The 24300-nt window shown below is 45.4% G+C and overlaps 1 protein-coding gene across 7 annotated transcripts in view; it reads right to left on the reverse strand.

The window, feature by feature from the left end:
• Window positions 1-24300, reverse strand: part of NTRK3 (neurotrophic receptor tyrosine kinase 3) — a 206410-nt gene that overhangs the window by 117817 nt on the left and 64293 nt on the right. For all 7 annotated transcript variants that reach the window (XM_030497712.1, XM_030497714.1, XM_030497713.1 and 4 more), the window contains 4 exons: window positions 21964-22260; window positions 18728-18751; window positions 17862-17932; window positions 16007-16109 (listed from right to left, as the gene is read on the reverse strand). In XM_030497712.1, the coding sequence (XP_030353572.1) occupies window positions 16007-16109; window positions 17862-17932; window positions 18728-18751; window positions 21964-22260 (495 nt within the window). The remainder of the gene's footprint in view (window positions 1-16006; window positions 16110-17861; window positions 17933-18727; window positions 18752-21963; window positions 22261-24300) is intronic.

The following is a 24300-nucleotide window of genomic DNA, read 5'->3' on the forward strand; positions in this document are numbered from 1 at the left end:
GAATCCAGAGGGAATGGTGAGTGCCCCCTGACACACACATATTTCTGGATATCCTGACCCAGAGAAGCAGCTCCCCATTGATGTTTTTGTACAAGGAAAATCATGCTCTTCTCCTGGTCTCCTACACTGCCTGTCTGTAAACTGCAGGATCCATTTCATTATAACTCACTTCTACTGTGACTGGCGATTGTAAAAAGTGGATTTTAATAGCCTGCCCAGCACCACAGTGCTCTGCCCACCAACAGGTATCCAGACTGCTGGTTCTGATCTGGAAATCTCTCCATTCAGAGCTAGGGACTCAGATACCTCAGCAATCGATGAGTCTTGGTGTGGTACCCCAAGAGCAGAGATAAAAGAGATGATGCTGATCTTCTCTGCACTAATAAAGCCACAAAGAGGGCACTTTAGCAGACAGCAGCTTCTTCCTTTGAAATCTCCTTCCTCTCCTGGCTCCAACAGAGACTAAGGCATGAAGATCTAGTCCCTGGGGCGGTTGCCACTGTGTACTGACTTTTAGGGGTGCAATGCTTTTTACTTTTGCTTTTCACTTTTGCTTTTCAGGTGGCAGTTCAAAGGAAAAGACATTAACCCCTTGCACAGCATCTGAACCCACTGCAGGAGGACCCCACAGCATCCCCAGGTCACACAGAGCTGGAAATGTAGTGGTAAAACACTCCAGGATAAACTGAAAGAATAAACACTCTGCACATACACACAAATACATAAGCATGGATATAAATATGAGCAGATAAACACACACCCCCTCAAATGATGCTATCAAATGCATTACTACCCAAATCCCTGCAGAGCAGTAGACCATCTCCAAGGTCATATTAGTGTGGAAGTAATGTAATCCCATTACTCAGACTCCTTCTCCCCCTCCTAGTTTCTGTGTTGATGCCTGCGCTCTTGATTTCAAACACCAGCCATGTATCTCGTGGCCCAGTCTGGGACTGCTTTGCTCAAGTGGTAGTAAACACATGGCTTAATTCACTCATTCTCCGGGAAAAGAAAAAGCAGCTTCTCCTGCATGAAACACACACGTCCACCAGCGCGATGATCAACGCAGGGTGTGCTGAAAGCTGCCGGAACTAACTTGTGCTCAGGGAACAACCGGAGTGCGCAGGGTGGGAAGCGGAAAATCCAGACATGCTGCTCTTGTCAGGAGAAAAACATCCACGTTGGCAGCCCCCAATTCAGCTGCCAACAACGCTCTGCATAAGCCTCCCCAGAGCTGGGGATGCAGCTTAATGCTTTGTGCTAAAGGGTATTTGCTCATTCTCCAGGTAAGGGATGGAGTCATTGAGACGAAAGCTGGACCAAGTGGTTAATACTGGGGGGGGAACAGGGAGGGAGGGTGAAGCAGACAGCAAGGCAAGCTCCCGAGAGGGAGGATGGAGGATAGTACCGGCAGGGGCCACCACAGTTACTCTGCCCCATGGCCAGCAGTCCTGGTCCACACAAGCCCTTTACCAGGTCCTTTATTTGGAGCAGAGAAATCTTGAGAGAGTTGGGCCCTCAGGGTTGGAGCACGTAATATGTCCTAGAAATATGGCTCCACTTTTCCTGTCCAAGCCCTAAATCCACCCCCCATGCTGCACACCAGCTTTGTCTACTTTCCCAAAACTCTCTGACCCCCTCTACAAATCTTCCTGAAGTTCAAGTCATTGCTAGTTGTATATTCACCTCCTGAAACATCTCTAAACTCCCTTTTTTCCCTTTCGCTGCCTGCAGAAGGCTGTGATAATGTAACCTCCTTCACACCTCATCTCTTCTCTAGCTGACATTATAACAAAAAAGTTTAGCAACAATCTCCAATGAAGAGCACAGTGAAAGAGCGTGGGAAGCACTTCTCATTGGCAGATGCCAGAGAGATCTGCCAGGAATATGCAACTCAAAAGACTCTAAGCATACGCTTAGACTTCTCCCAAAACCACTTTGTGGCAAGCCCATGCTATGCGAAGGCCACAAGGGTAGTCAACATGCACTCCCACTGTTCAAGAAGATGCTCAAGACAGCACTTCAGGATGATTTTACCCTCAGCATGTTTCATCTTTGGGTCTCCCAGCCTTTAACCAAGTCTGATGGATGTCCCCGATGCTCACTCCGCAGTCAGTGGTGAGAGATACAGCTCCCAATGCTTCTGCATCTGCCTAATGAGGAACCTACCCCTCCTGGACAGCTGTGGAGGGAGTCTGCAGCGATTAGTCTCATTTAGCCTCTGAGAAAGCTACTCCAACATCAAACTGATGAACTAACCAAGGCAAACTTGTTAGCAGAGGATGAATGAAAATCCAGGCTTGGTATTCTAACAGTCTGCAAGGCGTCATTTCTGCTTGGATGGCCCTTAACCCTTGCATGCTCTGGATGGCTCATTTGGCTGCTGGTCACAGCAGGGAGCAGTTCATCTCAGTCCCCAAGCCCATCTCTGTCCCAGTCTTCTCATCAAGACCATACAAACTTACCCACGCTGAGTCACTGTTAGCAAAGCTCTCTATTGAAACGTTTTATTAAGTACCATTCCCTGCTCCCATCATGCGTACCTCAGCACTCATTAGGCATTAAACCCAGGATTAGTGAAGCATGGTAGAAGAATTTCACTAGGATTTGTCTATTAATTCCCCTTGCTACTTTTTAAACTGCTATGCTTAGAAAAACACTGGCACAGTTGTCCTCAACTGGTAGCCACTAACACAGTTATCCACCAGCTGCTTTTCCAGTAGAGCTCAGCTGATCTGGTAAGAGAAGACCCTCCCCTAAAGAAAGTACCTGTCTGATGCTGGGGCTTGGAGCTGCTGTCACAGCTGATGATGGCTGGAGCAGAGGTGCATCACCATGTCCTCACTCCTCCAGAAGTGCACACACAGTGTTTCCCTGCCTCCCAGCCCACATTTCCTGTGTCTGCAGCAGAAGAAAAGGCACAACCACAGCAAAAGCCTAATCTGTGCATTTGTGATACACTCCATGAACAGGAATAAACTACCACAAGCAAGCTCATTTATTTATCCTCTAGGAGCCAAAATTTACTAGGAACATTTCCATCGGCCTACGATTTCTAGGAGATTACATCTTGATACCCTGAAGGCTTTCTTTGGTACCACAAAGTGTTTGATCCTCTGTGCCTTAACAGCTGCAGCACAAGGCATCAACTCAGGCAACACTGCCCACAGCGCTCCTCCTCACCCAAAACACATGCAGGAGCGTACACACCTATTTCCAGGCTCTGGACTGATGATTTTAAACTCAAATCTTCAGTCCTGTAGTAAGTAATTCAGGAAAGTACTGAGATAATTTTGTTGAACCTGATCTGAGCATGATGGAGATATGAGGTTAATAATGGTAGGCTGCCGCACAGTCCCCCCTGCTCTGCACTATCATAGGACAGCCTTTGGCTCCAGACAGATGGGTTTGTGTATTTTGCTTTAGTTTTATTGCTTGATCAAGACACTTGTATGTACCTCCTCAATAATTTAAACTGACAGAGCTGTGCTAGATTCAGTACCAACCAAACCTCTTTATCAAGACAACATCCTCCAGTAGAAAGTCTCGAGGACTGCAACACATATAGCGGAGCCACATCCACGTGTAACGCATCTCCCATAGCTACTGTGCTCACTAGGCCAATAAAAGAAATCACGATTCAAACACCAACTTTCCATCTCCCACACCGCTAACCAAATTGGGAAACACTTGCTGCTCCCTCATCCCGCCAGCCTCCTCCTGCCTTCCCCATTCACACCCCAGAAAAGACGCAAGCGCTGCCTTCCCTCCTTCGCCACTGCTCAAGACACACCAGCACTTAGGAAATCGTTAGTGCAAATTCCAGCTAAGATTGTTTATCCATAAAGAGCCTGCCCAACAGCAAATCTCCCCCCAGCCTCTGCAGCTCTGTGCAGATAAACAGGCACATACCACCAGCTACTAACAACTTCATAAAGCATCTCCCTACCTTTATCTCCCTGAGATACCTCCACATACACACATGCCCCTGTGCGCACAAAGCACTGAGTGCAGTTTCGTCCTTCTCTACCTGCTTTGGTAAGGGTGACATGAAGCATTAGGCTGTCAAATAAGCACTTGGCTGCAGCATTGCCTCTTCCTTATCCTTCCACATCCTCATTCCTTATCTTCCAACAACAAACTGCACAACATCTTTGCATGTCATAAAGTACTATGCTATCCAAAGCATGCTGTAGACAGTGATGGTGCAAGGGCCATCAAGTTTTCAGAAGGCACATGTGTCACAGAAGGTAGCTCAGAGGTCCTGAAGCACGTGGGGCTTTGTATGTACTTGGCAGCTTAGCACTGACATCTGAAAGTAAAATACTTGGGAATGTCTCCTGGGAAAAGCTCTCAAGTGCGGGGTTCAAGATTGAAGGTTCTCCACTAAGAATGGAGGCTGTTAAAGGACCTGGAATTTCCACAAAAACCTGATGGCTTCGAGAACCACATATGGATAAAAAGTTAAATCTAAAGGTAAAGCCTGATTCAGGGAAAATGTGTAGATATTTAGTAAAAGATTTAGATTTAGTAAAAGACTCAATCAACTAAATTTAGTAGCACCTCCCTTCTTTTAGCAAAAAAGCAGAACCTCATTCTATTTTGGCAGATTTTGGCCTGTCCATACGAGTGGTCCCAAAACCACTGGCTCAAACCCTGACAAAGCTCTGACAGAAACAAAAGCAAACCAAGTGCTATGCCTCTTTGCTGAAGCATCCCTAAACCCAGTACAGATTTTAGCTTCTCCGTTGGGATGCATTTAGAGGAAGTGACTCTTTTTGGTGTAACCTGATCACAGCACGTTCAGCAGAACTTAAATCAATCCCTTTACCTATACAGATTAGGAGGTAGGAAGGTGCCCTGCTTTACCCTTGCAACTTCAGTTTTAATATGCCAGGGTGGAATACATGTGCTTTGCTGATGAGGGGGTTTGGCACATGCTGACATCCCATTAACTCCAGTATCATGTTAATAGACAGTAGCAGCCAAGAAGCATTACTTGAAATCTTTAAGCAGAGAGAATAAGCTCAAATCACTCCTAAATACACCAGTAGCATAATAAAGTTAGATAGAAGAGAAACATAGTGAAGACCATATGTTTTGTTATTTAGAACTAAATGACAATATAAAAGAAAGGGAGAAAAATCTAAAACCCAGCTGCCCTGCAGCATAAGAGTGGAAGGGGATTTCTGCAGACACCGAGAGGTGAAATCAGGCTGTATCTAATTTCAATTTCTATCACAACACTTTACATCAAGGGACATTGAAAGCAAACAGGAGATAGAAGAAATAATACTCTTTAAATTAAAAGAAAAATAATAATAATAAAAAGAGAGAAAGAAAATTAAGTAATGGTCAAAACGGCTAAGCAAAGTCTTACTGGAAAAATCAGCAACATTTTCTCTCTTGGCTCCATGCACCATGGGGACAGACCTGCAGCAGTCTATAGCAGCACTCAGCAGCCCAAAAGGCATGAAGTCTCATTACCAGATGTTGCTACCAATTTAATTCTGGGCTGAGAAACTTGTCAAGGCAGTAAATGTTCTGTAAATCTGTCAAGACATTTCCCGTTATATACACATATATGCACACATCTTGTATTTGTTCTCCTGGCTGATGTGCAGAAGAAATTAATAAGCCTAACTTTAAATTTATATTAAAAAAAAAAAAAAAAAAAAAAAATCAAAGAAATAAAGAAAAAAATTATTTAAGAGCCTAAATGAGAGGATGAAGCAGTTGGTCTATGAAAACAAATCACGCTGAACTACCTTCAATGCCTTATTTTCCCCTGATTGAATTACAAAATTAGTCAATGAAGACTGTAATATATTTGGGCTTAGTAAAATATTTGATAGTGTCTCAGAAAAAACTTCCTTGAAGAATTAATTTAAACTGGCTTGGATATGAGCACTGCCATACAACAGTATTAATAATAACAGTAAATTTGATTTACATGGCTCTTCCCTGCTAGTGCTGGTCTGGGTGGCACAAGTATGGCAAAGCTTTAACCCAGAAAGCTCGCCATGAGGATGGGTGTTAAGGCTGGGTTTATCTAACATCTAACCTTCTCAGAATCACAGAATCGACTGGGTTGGAAAAGAGCTTTAAGAACAAGTCCAACCTTTACCATAGCACTGCCAGGGCCACCACTAAACCATGTCACTAAGGGCCTCGTCTAACATGGTTTGTGAACACTTCCAGGGATGGCGATTCCACCACTTCCCTGGGCAGCCTGTTCCAATGCCTGGCCATCTTCTGGGGAAGAAATTTTTCCTCATATCCAATCTAAACCTCCCCTGGTGCAACTTGAGGCAGCTACCTCTTGCCCTATCACTTGTTACTTGGGAAAAAGATACCAGCCACCATATCAAGTCAAGTGGCACCAAAGGCACAACATTGATCCTAGACCATTGTTACCTCAAAATTATGGAGCTTTTCTTTCCTTTTTATAATATCAGACATCTCTCCTTCATAAAAACTGTATCATAGCTTAGTAAGACAATGCTAATTATTACCACAGCATCAATCAGAAAAAGAGCACACATTGCTACAAGCACTTTGATGAAGACATGCTTTGCTTATTCACACAGGCCATGCGCCTGCTGACTGTAGGAAACCCCAGCTCTGTTACCACCCTCTTCCCAAAGCAGGACTGAAACTGGAACCCAGTGGAAGCACCGCAGCCTCTGGGCCTGACCCAGGAGCATCCCTGTGTGCCATGAAAGCAGACTCAGCAGCAGCTCCTCCAGAGCTCCACAGCATGGGAGGAGAAGAGGCAGAAATCAGCCCACCAGGTGGGAATCTGCAGCTCTGCACTGCACAGTGAGCAACACATCTCAGCCCAAGGGCAGCAGCAGCTTTACCTGCCTCCACAAGTGCCGGTTCCACTTAGCGTAATGATTATTAAGCCCTGTCAGCAGATATGAAACCAATGGACGGAACTCCACAGGCAAGTGCTTCGAAAGCCGCCGAGACGCCTCTGCTCACCGGCTTTCATTATCCATCTGGAAAATTGCAGATATCACTAAAGCTTTTAGAGCATCAAGATGGAATTGTTTTGTCAGCAAAAAGAGGGCCAGTTCTCCCCTGCCCCAGCCCCAAGAGCTGTGTCTGCTCCACAGGCTTCTGCAGGAGCAGCCGACATTGCATCAGGACACCAATGCCGTCACGCTGCCCATCCCAGAGCAGCACCAGCATCTTAGCCCGTGCCATGTGAAGCTCACTATGAAGGAAAACAATATGTTTCCTCTCACATGAATTGGCAGCCTTTTGTCTGATTCTTGACTGCATTAAACTGGGAAGAAATTGCTGTTTGCTGGGGAGAATGAAGCATGCCCTGGGACAGAGAGAAGATGGAGATGCAGGTTCATTGACACCAGCTCCTCATAGAGCTGGTTCAGGTGGAATGAGAAGCAAGGCAAAGAGTTTTTTTATCTGAAATCCAAGCAGACCCATCCTTTCTCTTTGCTATAATCGTATGGGTTTTCATCCTCTGCAGTTTTTGAAGCTGCTGCATTGCTTTGGCTTGAATGACATCACCACGTCACCAGAGGCCATGCATAGGGCTCTGAAAAATGGCTTTTTCCTTTCCTGCAGGGAAAACCCCTCACTGGTCACAAAGTGAGGTCTTTCAGCAAGATCAGAGGGCAGCCAGTGGAGCCACAAAACCACCTCAACCCAACACCAGGGTGTGTAGGATTGCTGGGCTGCAGCGTAAGGGTCCTGATGTGAAACAGCCCCTTCCATAAGAGGCTGTTAACTCCTGCAGATGCTGGGCTGAGGAAGTAAACCAACAAAGAAGAACATTTCTGCAGCTAGCAGGTTCTAGCAAGTACAAGGAGCCAAGAGGCTGTGAGACACAGAAGATGGCCATGAGTCCCTTTCATGAACCACAAGCCAGGTTCAGGGTAACAGAGCATCCCATCCTTTATCCTCCTTGATTATCCAGGCCATGGCACCAACTGAAGACCACTGTCCCAGATAGAAACTGGATTATAACCCTGCCCATCGGACACAAAATAGGAAAATCCAAATGTGATTTACTCCTCCTGTGCACAAAATACTACCCAGCTGCCTTTGTGTACAGGCATATCTTCTGGTCCATTGATTTTTAATAGCATAGTTGTAGATTGGAATGAGATGCCTGAGCATCAAATAGGGTTCTGCATTGCTCCCACCTTCATCAATACACACTATACACTGGTGCTGATGACAGAGTTTCTAAGGGCTGCTCAGGACACAGGCAGGTTCGTTATTGCACCATAAGAAATAGAAGCTGGAGATGGAACAAGCCCATGGGATCATCAGATGCTCCAGTGCTCTCTACAATTTACTTCCTCAGTGCTTTTGCCAGCCCAAGCTTGAACAGCCCAAGTGACAGCTCCTATCCGTTCCCTTGAGAGGTTATTCCGCTGCCTCCAAATTTCTAGGCACTCCTTCAAGCACATTCAGCCCAAAACAAGGCAGCACGGTTCTCTTTCTTCTTTACATTTGCCTTCACAGCTCCCAAACCCTACCCTTGCCAATCTTGCCATTCACAGTGCAGTCACCTGTCCCCTGACAAAGAGCAAAGCTCTCCTGCTCCAGTGTTAAGGACAGAGTGCCAGATTCTCAGCATCCCTAGTTAAACACAGCATAAATGAACAACAATCCTACAGCAAGTCAAGAGGAAGAGGTGATAAACTCACCAGAGACATCCTCCCAGAGGACCATTTATCAACATTAACAATAGCAAAAACCCTTTTCAAAGAATAATTGGACAACTGCAGTACAGACAAACTACAATTAAGTTACTAATTAAAGTCTTTTTCTTCTTCTCACACTGCCCTGCACCTTAGTAAAGCCACATCAAAGCTGACACTTAGTTGTCTGGTTGTTAGCAGCCTTCAGAGAGGCACAAGACAGCGCAGAGGACACAAGGTTTGTGGAGACGATGTCTTTTCCTGAGGCTAGCTATATTGGTTAAAAAAATAGCTTATCCTGCTGCTGTAGATACCTGTTCTGGAGATAAACAGAATTACTCTGGCTTTGTGCTGTCGTTCCTGCATCTTTCACTAAAGCAAAGCCACATCAAGACAGACAAACAGACAGCATCAGGCCAAGCAGCAAACGCAGGAGACAAGGAGCAGGCAGGCAGGAGCATCATTGCCACAGAAAGGAGTCCCCTGAGGATTAACACCTTCTGCATGGTCCTCGGGGAAGGCCGCTCAGGTGACTGAGCCTGGGTGATTTCACAGCTGTGGAAAAGGTGGATACAAGCAGTTGGATGAGGAATTGGGGCAGCTCAGTTGCTCCTGAATGGTGAGTGGATGAATGACATCTTCCTGACCCTGCAGCGCACAAGAAGCAGTCATGGCTCATTCTCACCTTCTCCCTCCTCAAGGCTGCGCCCACTACATACACAAAGGCAGAAGCAAGATGAGCCTAAAACAGGGATGGCTTCAAAGAAATTACTTAAATAAATTTCAACAACTTTCCTCCACCTCACTTTGAGTTCACATCGTGCTGAATCACAGGTAAGATGAGGGTCACTTGCGCTGCATTGCACAGCAATGAGACAACCACTTGTGAAAGTCAGCAGTGAGACTCCTGTTAATGCAGAACTGTCCTGGGCAAATGCCAGCCATGCCATGGGGCTCCTTTGGGACCCTCTACCCAGGGTCCAGCACCCACTGGTGAGCAGAGCAGGTTTGTGCCCTTGTGAGCAAGGGAGGTCACCACAGGGTGGAAGAGCCTGCTGAATGTGGTGTGAAGGAGCCCTGGGGCTTCTCGGTCACCTGAAAACTACTGATCTGACTTGGTTTTTTTAAATGCTTTTAGTAGCTGCCTAAAATAGACACCTTGGTTTTGTAAAAGCAGCTGGAATAGATAATGGCTGGTCAGTGCACTTTACATTTCCTTTATAAATAATCTCTTCATACATCTCAGTGAGGGAAAATGTTTTATTTCTAGGTCTAAATAAATCCTGACCTTCCGCTAACCATTTCTCCTGCAGGGTCATTTGATGCATGTCTCCAGCCAAGGGCAGCTCGTTGCTCCTTCAGGCAGCAACAAGAGACAGCAGCACCCCATCTTTCAAAGCCTTCACCAGACTAACACTACCCAGGACCAAAGAACAAGGGGTGTGAGCATTAACTGCTTGCGTGAGAGCAGATCTGCCTTCACAAAGAGGGAAGGCAGAAGCAAGTGCCTTTTCACAGCACCTCAATGGAGAGGTGGGATCTCTCGAAGGTTTACCAAGGAGCCCAAGGGTCGTGACAGCTTTCCCTTGCTGCCACCATTCCAGGACTGATGGCTTAGCAGAGAGTAAGGCACTTATCAGCAGTTCGAAGAGCTTTATGCTTTATCACTTTGAAGGCACTAAATAAATAAATAGCGCAGCTAGTACTTGAGCAGAGTATAAACAGGCATTTATAGAAAGAAGCCCCAGTGAAACCACATGCCCTTTCAATGCACTTCCCAGGCAAATAAAATCAAGCAATACCGAGCGCAAGTAGTATATTGTGGGGCTTTTCAGACAAACACAAGGATACCAACAAGGAAAAGCCCCAATCTCCAACAGCCCCACAGGGGTTTCTGGGGCTCAGCAACTCAGCACTGCTGGGCTCTGCATATCACACACCCAAGCTCAAAGAAAGCAACAGCAATCTGTTCCCACTTTCAGTTCGTTTGTATGGCTCACCACACATTTCTCAGACCCCGTGGTTAGCTGTGGCTTTTAATGTATAGCTGCTTCTCTCCTGCAGCCATGCCAGGCTGGCTGATATTGCTTCGCTCTCTCTTTCTTCCTGCTCCTGCTACATGGCAGGCTCCCAGGAGGATGAAATGAAAGGGCCCTGATCACAGATTTCTCCCCAGCAACTAACCCTTAAGGTGCAGGCTCTCCAAGCTGCAGAGTGTTTGTTCATGCCTATACAACTACAAACAAATAATCAGGGAAAAACAACCAGTCCATGATTATAGTCAGGCTTAGCCAAGGCCAAACACGTGTCAGAATTAAGCCTCATCTGAAAGGTAGGTCATGGATCTTGTATATTATTTTTATCCCCCCTTTAAAGCTGCAGCAATAATTGCATATTGAAGAAGGAAAGGGGAAAAAAAAAAAAGAGAAACAAAAAAAAACCCCAAATCAACAAAAGCCAAGAGCCAGGCACCCAAGATATCTTTGCAGGAGCTGGTCCTCTTGAATCAGAACCCTGGAATTGTTCTGCAACTGACTCAGCGGACAGTTACCATCTGTTTATGGAAAAGAATGTTAATAACCCCCAATCATAATCAAATAGGCAACCACTTTAAGTACCTATTAACTAATGCTAAATTACAATGGAAGAGCTCTGCAAGTACTTCTGACATCCACATGCACATCAGCAGTGCCAGCACTTTGATCAGGGCTATTAGAACAAATAGCAAGTGCACTGAGCGCGATGCGATTCCTCACACATTACACAAAGCGTGGGCAGTATTTATTTACTGTTCTTTCGTTTCTCCCCCACCTCCTTCTTGTTTCTGCCTATTCAGAAAGAAAGCATGAACATGCATGTGCACAGATGTAAACACCACCCACCACGGCAGACCCCATGAAAGCCTGGATCCCTGTGTTTTGTGTTTCTGTCCTGGGCTGAGCTTCCATATGGATTCTCTGATGCCCAGAGAGGCATTTCCATCAGTGAGGCATCACCCCAGTTGTCATCCTCTATTTAGCCCCACTACTTCCATGATGCCTGTAAGGGCATCTCTAACACCTTCCCCCATCTGCTCTGGGTGGAATGGGCTGCAGCAGAGAAAGGGAAGAACCAGGCAGGCAGAGCTGTGCACACACACATGTGCAGAGAGGCAGCACGATCACATGCCTTATTTCTTTAGGAAATCAGATTAAAAAGCAATCGACTCTTCGCCAACTGTAACCAAGTCTGAACCATTAGCTGGCACTGCCTCCATCCGAGGAAGAAAACCTCATTTGGAGAATGCAAGTAGTTTTTAATCTCAGAGCTTGGAAAACAGTTCGTCTCAGCAAAACAAGAAGTGCTCTTGTCTTTGGATTTTCTCTAGCACCTTTCTCCTAATATCTCAGCAAACTCAATTTGGTTTTATTTTGTTTTTAAAGTTGTGCAGCACCAGGAATACATCACACAAATACACATGAGCACACGTTCTTTATCCCTAGGCACTTGCAGATGTAAGAGAGAACAAGCAAAAGGAGCATCTATTTCAGTCCATCAACTTAAGCATTTACACTGCATCCATCGCTGTGCCATCCGAATGTTTTGTTAGTCCCAGGACTTTTCTGTGCCATTATTATTCTCTGAAATTTCATTTCTGTTAATCCTGGGACTTGTGTGTGGCTTTTTTTTTTTTTATTATATTATGAAATTTGATTTCCTGTCATCTGCTGGGATTAAACTTTGATCAGAAGACAACCCAGAAGGTGAGGTGTAAAACCCTCCACCTCTGGTGCATGGTCAGGGAATGTGGGGCACCAAGCCCAGAGCCAGAGCAAGTGATGACTGAGGACAAGATGCCAGGCTCCTTACGCTCATGTGGTCTATCCCACCTGTAAAACCCACTCCCCTAGGACATGGCAATAAACCCAAGGGCCCTGACTCCCAGTTTCTTGCACTTTACGATCCTATTCTTCTTCCCACAAGAATACAAGGCTTTAAAAAGCATCTCAGCCCCCCTCTGTATACATCACCCTTCAGCAAGTGGTTCCAGCCCATGTTTGCAGCTTCAACGTGTCTTTAGTTTTCACATTCCCTTTTCCCTGCGGTTTCCCCTCCGCTGTCTCCATGTTGCCTATGTAACACCACAAAAAGGGGCTTTGTTTGCCATTTTCCTCCTGCATTCACCACCCCAGTTCCAGTGACACCCCCCACCAAGATGCTTCAGCCCACCCCTATTTCCCCCAACTACTGGAGCCAAAATTGCCAGGCAGACAGAAAGGGGATCTGACCTCTGCCTTCCCATGTAAATGAGTTCCCTCTCCGGAGGGAGCAGGGAAAGGCAGGAGGGATGGCACAGAGCCAGCCTCAGGGAGCTCAGCCGCAGGACACCGAGGAGCCGGGAGCACAGCGTGTCACAACCCCCTTCACAAGGAGCTTTTGTTGATGCCACCGCTCCAGCCCATTGACAGCACACTTGGCAGTGCAGGCTTTTCCACCACTTGGCTGTTGGCTGTATCAGTAGCTGGGTCATAACCAGAGCAGTGGCTCTGCCAGGACTCGTGCAATGCTCCAGGGGTGTGCTACCAGCCAAGAAGAGGACAAATGTGAACACATCATCCTCTCATAGTCCCATATCTCATAGACCTCTCATAGTCTCATATCCCCCAGCATACACGTGCCCCAAGACACAGTGACTTTCTTTCCAGCAAAGGCAGCTGGGATGTTGGACACTTGGTAGCCCATTAGTCCACTTTTAAGCCTGGTGGGCAATCCAGCAGGCTGGCCAAGGGGAATTTTTCTGCCCAATGTGATGTCCAACCCTGTCAGTCCAAGTTCACCTTTCTCTCTGAGATGAACCATCTGCTTAAAGCTAGGAAACACAGAAGAAAAAAGATGTGCTCAGAGAGACTCACGAGGTGCAGAGGGTAACGTGTCCAACAAGAGCACACAATGTTCTGTGTCCGTGACAAAAACAACAGGAAAAACCTGCTCCTGCAGGCCTGCCAAGCTGGGATTTCAACAAGTGGCAACATATCAGCTGGCAACAAACAGCTCCTGTTTCAGGGAATCACACACTTCCCCAAAAAACGCGAGGTTTGGGGGTTTTTTTTCTTAGTAGATGATAACATGCTGGTGCCATACCGGATGGCTCCTGCCCAAGAAATAGCTGATAATGAGGCACCCAGAGAGAAGTGCTGGCTAAAGGAGATTTGGAGGTGGTTGCCAGCTGCACTGTCCCAGACAGGGTGTCAGAATAAGGCAGAACCTGTATGTAAGCCCTTGAAAAAGCGGCTCAGGATCACTCAGTAAAGTGATTTGATGATTTGGACAAGGGCATCACCCCGTAAATAGGAAGTCTCCAGGGAAAAGGAAAGATACAGCATCCCATTGGTGGAATGAAAGAGGAGGAAAAGACACCCAGCACACACAGGACAAACACAAGCTTCAGGGTACCATTGCCAGATTGGGACCATCCTATCTACAGGGCAGAAGGATCTGCAGCCTCCAATGGGGAGCAGAGCTTAGGCGCTATGAGTAGGCTGCTCCCGGTCGTGCCTATGACACTTGTGACTCAATAAAGAGCTATGTCCCTGGTTTTAAAGATGTATTCACTTCTGTCATCTCTCCAAGCAATGTCATCATTAAAACTTCTAGAAACTTAGCAGGGTTGTGGTTTCATATCAGAATTGGAAGAAATACAGCATGGTGAGGAGGAAAGCAGCCTTTCCTGGCTAAACATTTTTGCCTCCTAAAAACTGCACATACAAAGGCCCATCACAGCACTCCTCTGGTTTCTGGGAACGAAAAATATCCACTAACACACTTACCCAAACACCTCTGAACACATACACACATCTGTTCACCAAGGCTGGTTACTCACGTAAGGCTCATTCCCCTTTGATTCTTCCACTAGGGTCAGAAGTTACTTTTCCTTTTTACATTTGTATCTCTAAGCCCCATCAGTGGCAAAGGCCCAAGCACTTCCAAAGTGTTCTGACAAATCTCTCCAGAAGGCACATAACATCATCACAATTGTACAGATGGGGAAATTAAAGCAGAGACAGAGGTTAAGACAGCTAATTGCCTGTGGACATTAAGTGAGTCAGTAGAAGAGCTGGGAATTGATCCCAGGAACCGTGTCTTCCATTCCTCTACTCCACCCACTAGTCAACACACCCTACCAGATGGTTCTTATCATTGGACATATGGACTAAATATTGCTAAGTTGGTGTAGAAGATTCGCTATTTAATTAAGTGTCCTGTCTCCTATCTCCATAGGATGCATAAGGGAAATTCCAGCCAGAATCCCAGCTGGACCCACTCAGGAAATGTCTCTCTAAAGAAAACAAAGCCCTAGGCAAGCACAAGAAACATTCCCAAACCTATCTACCTGCCCTGCAACACAGACCCCAGCAAGGCCAGGGAATAGGCTGCAACTCAGAAGCCTTGGAAGAAGCCCATGTTTGTCAAAGCCTAGTTTCAAACAGTGTATGCATGAGCCACCAATTAGGCTGGTAACTCCTTTGTCATTTCAAAGCTCTTCATCCAGCCTTCACTGGGCACCACCACCGCTACCCAACCAGAGATACCAGCAGTCACAAAAAGCAGATGGTACCCAGGCACCTACTTTCTTCTGGCATTAGCTCTATTGCATCACAGCACTGGTGTTGGTAGGATAGAGACCTCAGTTCTGCCTGGAAAACATCAGATGCCTTCTCTCTTTCCAATTGCTACACCAAGGATATCTGAACTAGCTTCTAAGGTGGTTATTCATGACACAGAGGAGGAAACCTTCCAGCAGAGAGACAGCAGAAAGAAACCTTCCACGTCACTGAAAGACAACTCAGCAATTGCTTTCCCATCACGGACCTTAGAAACTTACAGCAGCATCTCAGTCCCCATTCACAGACAGGCACAGAATGGGTCCACCTGCCTTTCCAACAGAACCTAAACCAATTTCATATCCTTCTGTGAAAGGATGCATCACCAAGTCCACAAAAAAGATTTCATCCAAGAACACGCTCTCCTGAGTAGAACTCCCTCTATGAAATTGCTGGAGGGAGCAGGCTCAAAGCTCTTCTGGGCAACCTGCAGATGTAGTTATGTACTAATATGTAAAACACATGCATACATTTCCCCAGCGGAAGCACATACAGGTGAGAACCACCAGCCTATCTCCATTACTCTCTGAACAAACAGAAGAGGGCTGGACAACATTTTCTTTAGAAGGCTTTGCACCAATGCTGACAATGTAGGAATAAAACCACAACACCTTTCCATGTGTGCTATAAGAGCCGGGCAATCCTGGAAGGTGCCTCCTGCTAGAGGAAAGCAACTGAACCTACCTTTCATCCCGAACTTGGACCGCCGGCCATACTTGTTGATCATAATAAAGAGGACGACCAAGAGGACACAAGCAAAAGCTGCCAGCCCAACTGCTATGGAAACCTGAAAGGAAAAAGCCTTAGAGTCAAGACAGAGGAATTTAGGAGTCTAGATTGGAAATACAGCACCTCCTTGCCAAGTTAACCTTTCTGTAGGCTCATACCATCTGCTGCAGTCCTGTGGATATCAGCTGTGGAAGAAAACACAAGATAAAGCAGAGGGCTCTGGCATAGCTTGGAAGCATCACAAGCCGTTTTCAGGACTGGGAGCTCTGGGGTCTCCCTATCTGTGATGCTGTTTTGGCACCAGTCCCTCACTCCATATACCTGCAGGGAAGGAAGACCTCTGCTCCAATGCCTGGCTCTCATCGTAAGTGTCTATTTTCAACATCACCACTCTGCTATGATGTCACAACACTAAAACTATACTAACCTGAGCTGGGAACACACAGGAGCAGCAGAAAATTCATTAGAAAAAGCAACTCAGTCTCCATTCAAATATCCCTTAGGACAAAGAACAGGGAAAAACACCACACGCAGAAAGGAATTAGAAGAAATTAAGTAGAAAATGTCTTTTTCCACCCCTTCAAACATGTGGTTTTCAAAAAACCCTCTAATAGTTCCCTATTTATTATAATTTTAGTAGTAAATATTTATAATGCAACAATGTCCAAAGTCTTTCACTGGAACCGTGGTTCCACTATGGCAGTATACAAGCAGAGGAAAGAAAATCTCCTTGCCCTAAAGGGTTTACAATCCCAGGCTTATTTTAATATTTATGAATATTTATTCCTTCAAGTCTTCGCTCGAGATACTTTTATTGCATTGATGTAAACAACAATTTCTTTGGCATCTGTCCAATTGTTCTCCTGTACTGGGTCTTGTGGTGCATTTAGACTTCACTTCCTTTTATAAAGCTGTATTGTTCTGTAATAGAAAATACATCATTTAACCAAGAAAATGTAATTTCATTTCGCAACCTCTTTCCCTGCCCTTGGTACATTAGTTACAATATTTTAAAGTGTTTTATTTTACCACGCTCTATTTTGATCCCCCAGCTTGTTTGCTGTGCTTTATATTTAATAATCTGTGCATATTATTACTCCAGTCCCACTCTTCAAAGCTTTCACTTCAGTTATAGGAGATTTTCAGTTGGATGAGAACCGAAACAAAGGTGGATTGAGTTTTGTTCATTCTGTTAACACATGGTGGGTTTCAAGATCTGAACACTTACACATAATTAGAGCAATTGTGTAATGTGCTAATTCCCCCCTGTATAACACTTCTATGCACTGGTTTTGTCTTTATCTACCTGGATTTGACAGACAAAAGACAGTGTTGAGATTTGACAAGCCATAGGCTTTCTTTCCTTTTTCATTCCTGGCATGCCCTGCAGAGCAGGAGAGAGGGCAAACTGGCACTGACAGAATTGAACCAAGCTAAATCTGAGTCTCTCACAAGGCTAAACTTAACAGATCAATAATAGTCTGAAGCACACAATTGCCTGTTTGTTTGTTCTCTGGGTGCTATTTTTTTAGAGTGAGAATTTCTGACCCTGCCAACAGCAACTTCACAGGATGCCTGATTTTCAAAAAGCTCCCTGGTTCCACACTGCAGACCCAAGAGGATCAGATGGTTCATGTCAGTATTTTACTTGCCTGACACAAGCCATAAAATCCTTCTGATTGTTGTCTTGAGTCATAAAGGAAGAGATTTTCCTTGCAAATATCTCAAAACAGCATGGGAATCTAAATACTGAGTCATCGACAACAAGAAATACATGCAAAACAATTCTGCAGAGGAGGACAGGACTCACCCCAAAAGTGTCCTCCTCCGGTTTGTGGGTCACAGTGATCGGTGGGGTGGGACTCACTTCATAGTCACCAACTGAAACAAAAACACCAAAGACAGAAGATTTAACGTGACGCTCATGGGAGTCCCAAGGCACCAGCACATCCCCAATGGCAGTGCCTGACCAAATAAGATCTAGTTCACCCCTAACAAAGGCTGCAACTTTCTATTTCAGAAGGCACCAGAATCAACCATCAGATAGCTCCCCATGCACAGCAGCAGAGAAAACACACACCAGGACAATGTTGATGTCACTCCAACTTTATAAATGAGAAACGTTTGGGTGCCTGATGTCCTTGGGTGGATGGCCTCTAATCCTGAGCCATCTCTTAGACCTCTCAGAAATAGACTAAGTAGGGTTAAAGACCAAGACTGACTCCAGCAGAACTTGATCTGAAAAAACAGTTACTTGCATGGTGTGGTGAGGTGGAAAAAGAATCTATTGAGGAAGCACTATAGAAGTTGAGTCCTGCTTCTCATCACCATCCACATGGCAGGAGAATGTTATGAAAGGGCCATGACAACAGAACTGCTTTGGAGACTGGCCAGCCCACATCTAGTCAAGACCCCTTCCGCTACATCCCAACCAACCATCATTGCCACCATAGGACCTCCTTCAGGACATCACTACAGGGAAGTTAACATCTCCAGGGCTCTAGAGATTACCTAGCTGATCAAAAGCTCCCCAGCTATCTTGGCTCATGCATGGGGAAGTCAGGACTTTGTGCAACCTCCACCAACTTGCTTTTGGCTTCCTGATTTTTCCTCCAGAAGCATTAAAGTCACAAAACCAAAACACTCACAGTATGCAAAGGGCAAGGAGACACTTACTTGAGACAAAGTTGTCCGTACTCTCTGTGGAAAGGACAAAGAGAGAAGCAACACAGTTAGCAGCACAGCAAAGGGAGAGTGGTCGCATTCCCAATGCACCTCAGACACACTCCACCACCCCAAAGAGCCCAGGAAATCAACTTTTCCTGTTTTGTCCTATCAGGCAAATGTAACTGGAAATTGCAGCATGTGTGCCATCAGGATATGCTTGAGAGCGCAGGAAAACTGCAGGGGAGAGAAGGAGATTTTACCTTGCATGGCAGTGCTCACCCAAGCACAAAGTCCTACAAGGATGAGGATCAGCTCACAGAGGGGAGAGCCAAGCTTGGGGCAGTGGGCCTCCTCAGACCTCCTTATCATGAGCCATTCAGAAAAGCTAATAGCATCTGAACTGGACATGGAAGCTGTGGCCTCTTGCTAGAGACAGCCACGCTAGTCCCTGCTGTCAGCATCTTGACTGCTTGAGTGTATTCAGTAAAGCTCCTTCAGCTCCAAAGGTGGCCGAGGCCCCAGACAATGAGGTCTAAAGCTCTCAGTGACACTCAGTTTACATAGCATGAGAATAACGTCAGCTTTCGATTCACTTGCCTATGTAAGAAATTGAGCACGATATTGACTGGAGTTTACACAGCTTTGCTGGCAGAGAGCTCCTGGAAGGATGCTGAAACGTTCACGCAGAAGTATGGGTGAGGTTTGGAAGGGAAGCGTAAAACAACCCCCGGGTGACAAACATGGCTTTCCAAACCGGGGGAAAAAAACTTGGAAAAATATTTTTGTTTCAAGTCAAGCAGAAGAACTTTTTTAGTAAGGCGAAAAAAATTAGAAGAAAAAAAGAGGAAGAAATATTTCATTTGTAGACTTATTTTCCTTATTCAAGCAAAGTCTAGTTGTAAGACTCTTGTTGCTTCTACGTTTTCCCCTTTCTATTTTTCTCTGCTGGACTAAACAAATTTAACAGAAACCCACAAAAAGTTTTTCCCACTAAACCTTATTTTGTGAAGTATAAAACTTAGCCAAGAAATCTCCAACAATTTGAGTTCCCAAGTGAGTGAGAAGTTCCCAAAGAACCTGTGTGGAATAAACAAGGAGATGGTAGCCTGCAGTAGAGATGCCAGTGACAACATGCAATGAGATTTTTATTCAGAATACGACACAAATCTATCCTGGGAGCTACTACTCTGGATCCTAGGGCAACATCATCACAGAGAATCAGGATATGGCATGGGGCATATCTCCCAGCTCCCACATAGCTTCCAACAGCATCTTTCTCCTCTCAACCTGGGAAGGACAAGCTGCTACAGTACCAAGATGCTGCAGACCACGAGTTTCTAAAAAATGTGGTCACAGGTCCTTTTCTATGTTGACAGAAGGTCTTCAAGGCATTTAGCTTCCATTAATTAAGTCTAATAATCTTATCCTGGGTAGTGACAGCAAAACCCTAGCACATGTGAATAGCTATTGGTAATAAGCCTCTTGAATGAATCACGCTGGGGAACCTTCAATCTGTGGCATTTTCTGGAGGAATCTACCTTCAAATGGGAAATTATGAATGTCGGCTGCATTGAGTGTTAATGTTAGCTGTTGCAGTGGAAGGAGCAACCAACTTCAAGGAAAAGTAAATTACATCCTGCATTGGGCTGACAGGGTCTGCCAGGGTGAGGAATGGGTTGGGACTTTGGATCAGAACAAATAAATGGGTCAGTTCCTGCTGAGAGATGGTTCAGAGTCAATAAGTTCTCCAAAACAATACCACACACAAGGCATGGGTGAAGATGCAATATCTTACATATATATTTCACACAATCCCATTCTCCCAGAGCCTCTGACAAAAGAGGTTCTTCAAACATCCATGTGCCTTCCCAGTTCACAGCTCAGATCAATTTCCCAGATCAGCTCTCTGGAACAGCAGATTTGCCTCCTTTTCTGGAGGTCCAGCACCTACTTAAGAGCTGTCCCATTTCACAGATGGGGAAATTGAATCACAAAGGTGGGACCTGACAGAGCTGAGACTGCAAACCTGTGCACGTCTCCTCACCCACCTACATTTGATAAGCTGCTCTTCTGCCCTGACAGAAGGAAACATAAATAGGTCAGATAGCCAAACAGGGCATCATCCTTGAAGCCAGAATACAAATTTTCCACTCCCATCCATATCGGCTCATTTGTTCAATTGTCAGATCTTCAAGGCAGAGATTTGGGTTTGCATTTATGATATTTGACCTGTGGGAAAACTCTATGTACATATATGGTGTGATATAAATAATAAATGAGAGTACCGTCGGTATTTTTCTATATTTAGCAAACGCCCTATTTTGCTGGGTTTTCTTGGGCTGCAGGGGCCAATTTAGAGCTGCCACTTTCTCATGGCATCTCATGGACACTCCTAAAGGCAACAGCATGTACAGATTAACTCCATGATGGCCAGCATGGTGTTGCAATGCCAGAGGGCAGGCCAAGACCCATTAGACATGTCCTATAGAGTGGACATGTCACCACAAAACTCTCTACTGCTCTCCCCAGAGCTGGATCTTCATGTCCTCAAATGTTGTGGGGTTATTTTGCAGTGAAGTTCTGAATCACTAGGGAGTACAACATGGAATTCCAAGCAATCAGTTAAAAAAATCCCAGCAAACTGATGCAAAGCAACTAATTGAGCCATCACAGCTTTTGTAGACCTGTCATTCTGGCATTGCACATGTCATATTCAGAAAGAAAACAATCCTGACACGGCTGCATCCAGATTTAATCATTTCACAACTGCAAGCTAGAAGGAAAAAAAAACAGAAAAGCTGCATCACTTCAAAGGGATTTCTTTAGCTTATAACTAGCAACCACAAAGAAAAATACTTTCTCTCAAAAAAACTGGGCATCCTCTTTGGGGCACCCCAGAAGAGATCCAAAATAATTGACCAAGCTTACATCCTATTCCCACTGAAATCCCTAAAGATCTTAAAATAAAGCCCAACAATACACTGCAGAATATGTTACACAACAAAAATATCTAAACCAGTGTGTGTCTGTCTCTGCACTTAAGAGTTATGACACCAAAGTACACATGACTAGGAGAAACATACTCATCAGAACAGGCCTCCAGAGGTCATGTCTTCCAACTTCCTGCTCAGACAAAGACCAACTTGGGTTGTCACAGCCTTATCTAGGTGCAAGGATTACTGGTGGGACCATAGTAAAACCTTTGGCTTACGAGCAACCCTAATGAGATAAACTGAATATCCTACCTGGAAAGGGCTTTTCAAGGAAGTGTCCTTTGATGGTTTGGTTGGCTGAGCCCAGCTGGTTGGTAGCCACAATCGTGTAGTTGCCATTGTTGTAGTGAGTGGGTTTGTTGAAGAGCAGGCAACCCTCAGACACTTCCCCTTGTTGGTAAAACTCCATGTGGATGATCTCTGTCTCCCGCAGGACCTGGCCGTTGTGCAGCCAGTGAAGGGTGGGAGCTGGGTTCCCATGCACTGCAAATGCAATACAGTGCTCCAAGTGTAGCACCGGCTCCTCCAGAGTTAGGATGCGAGGGGGATCTAGCAGAGAGAAACAGGGCAGGCTCACAACACATCTCCACTCACATCATGTCTCTGAGCACCATGGAAATTAAGATTATTGAAAGTGCCTCCAAAATCCCTCGTTCCTTCTACCCTTCCCATGGGTGTCTGCAAAGAAGCAGAACTAAATCACAAGAACCACTCCACACTCTCCAGAAGGAGGATCTGAACCACAGCCAGATCTCTCTGGCTTCTGAATATGGGTAAAAATTAACGACAGGGATGGTCCTTTCACCAGCCCAGAAGAAATTAAGGTTGGAGTTGCCCAGTCCACACGCCTGCTGCTGCTCTCCTTCCCTCAAGGGATGATGGGGAGGTTGCCTGTCCCCATTATGGAGAACACGGCAACGCAGCACTGTTACAGTACACATGTGCAAAGTGCCCATGGGAGCTCTCCAGTCACACTAAGCAGTTTTGGATTGCACAGCTGTGGAAGCAAACATCCCTCAGCGACTGCCTGTCCTTGGGGGTTTTGACTGCCTGAATATCCCAAAGGAGTTCTCACCTGCCGAACACCCTCCAGGGGTATTTTAATTAAAGGGACTAGAGTGGGAGAGGGAAAAGCGAAGCAGAGACTCCACCTGCAATTTATTGCATATGTCTTCCCCCTGGGACACCCCAAGAATTCAAATGTTGTACTGCCATTGCTTCTGAAACCCCGTTTACAACGCCTACATGTAAGGCCCCAAACCACAAGGTTGGCAAGGTCTGAATTAGAACAGAGTATCAAGCAAAGAGAGGACACAAGATGAAGGTCTTCCCTAAACCTCTCCTTTTCCTGGTACCATCCAGACACAAAAACAATCCATGGGACATCCACAAGGAATAAAAACAATGTACCAACTTCAACATCTTTTGGAAAAAGACAGAGACTTTTTTTTGGCAGTGAAAGTGGTAGAACAGAAGAAGGTGCAGAGCTGGTTGGAGCTGTGCAAAATTCTCCCACCAGCACTAACTACCCCGAACCTCAGAGCTGTGTCCCAGCCACCTCCTATTCACTTGTAAGCCTTGATCTGCATGTGGCTTGTTCACATCTTCCTGGCAAGGAGGATTCAAAACAGGCAGCCACCTACACGCACAAACCCAAATCTTTTCAGTGTGAAATTGCAGCCTGAGTAATGGATCTGGGCAGCAAGAGCAGAGGGAGCAGAAACCGTCACAGCTTAGAGGATTAAATGGGTGAATATAGTCATTGTCATGGTGCTGTTTAAGGTGTGGAGGAAAAGATGCTAAGACACAGTGCAAAAAACACACACCTGCTGACTAATCACCTCTGAGCTGATGTGAGCTTTAATCACCTCTATTCTTCAATCCATCAATATTACTTATTGGGAGGAAGATGAAAGCAATAAAGCATCTCTTCTTTTTCCTATCTCTTGTGACTGTCTTGTCTACAGGACCCCATGGCTCCTGCACTGCACACCCAATACCCGTGGGTTCACCCAGGCTAACCACAATCCCACATGGGCCTCTGCTCTACCTGGCAAGGTTGGGGGATTTTTCAAACTACAGAGTAAGGGCAAATATTAAAGACGCAGCAACATATAGTAAATCTCAGCTGCTTGAGAACACAAAGCTGTGTAAACTTCCTCTTAAGGTCAGGTTTGTGTTAAGTTATATTAGAAAGCACAAAGAAAGTTTAACTACTTGCAGCTAAAAGTGAACAGTTGAAATTTGACATGTGCATGTTTACACAGCATTTGCAGTTTAACTTTGTAGGAACAGATCTGAGAGGGAGCACTAGCATCCCTGAAATAAGAGGCAAGATTTATACTGGCTTTAGCAAGTGTGACATTTAACCTCTCACATAGCATCAGGGCAAGCAACTCTGTATTTGTAAACAGTGTTAGTCCCTCTACAGCTTTTTCTTACTCTGCTAGATCTTCCAAGAGATGGGTGGAGAGATGTCTACCACCAGTGTGGTACTGCTGTTCCTCCTCTGCTCTAGTGCTCATTTCTGCATTAATAGAGGCAGCAGGAAAGCAAACATACTGACACTTAAAGAGCTGTGTGAGGATC

Source organism: Strigops habroptila, chromosome 9 (assembly GCF_004027225.2).
Source record: "Strigops habroptila isolate Jane chromosome 9, bStrHab1.2.pri, whole genome shotgun sequence".
Taxonomy (NCBI): domain Eukaryota; kingdom Metazoa; phylum Chordata; class Aves; order Psittaciformes; family Psittacidae; genus Strigops; species Strigops habroptila.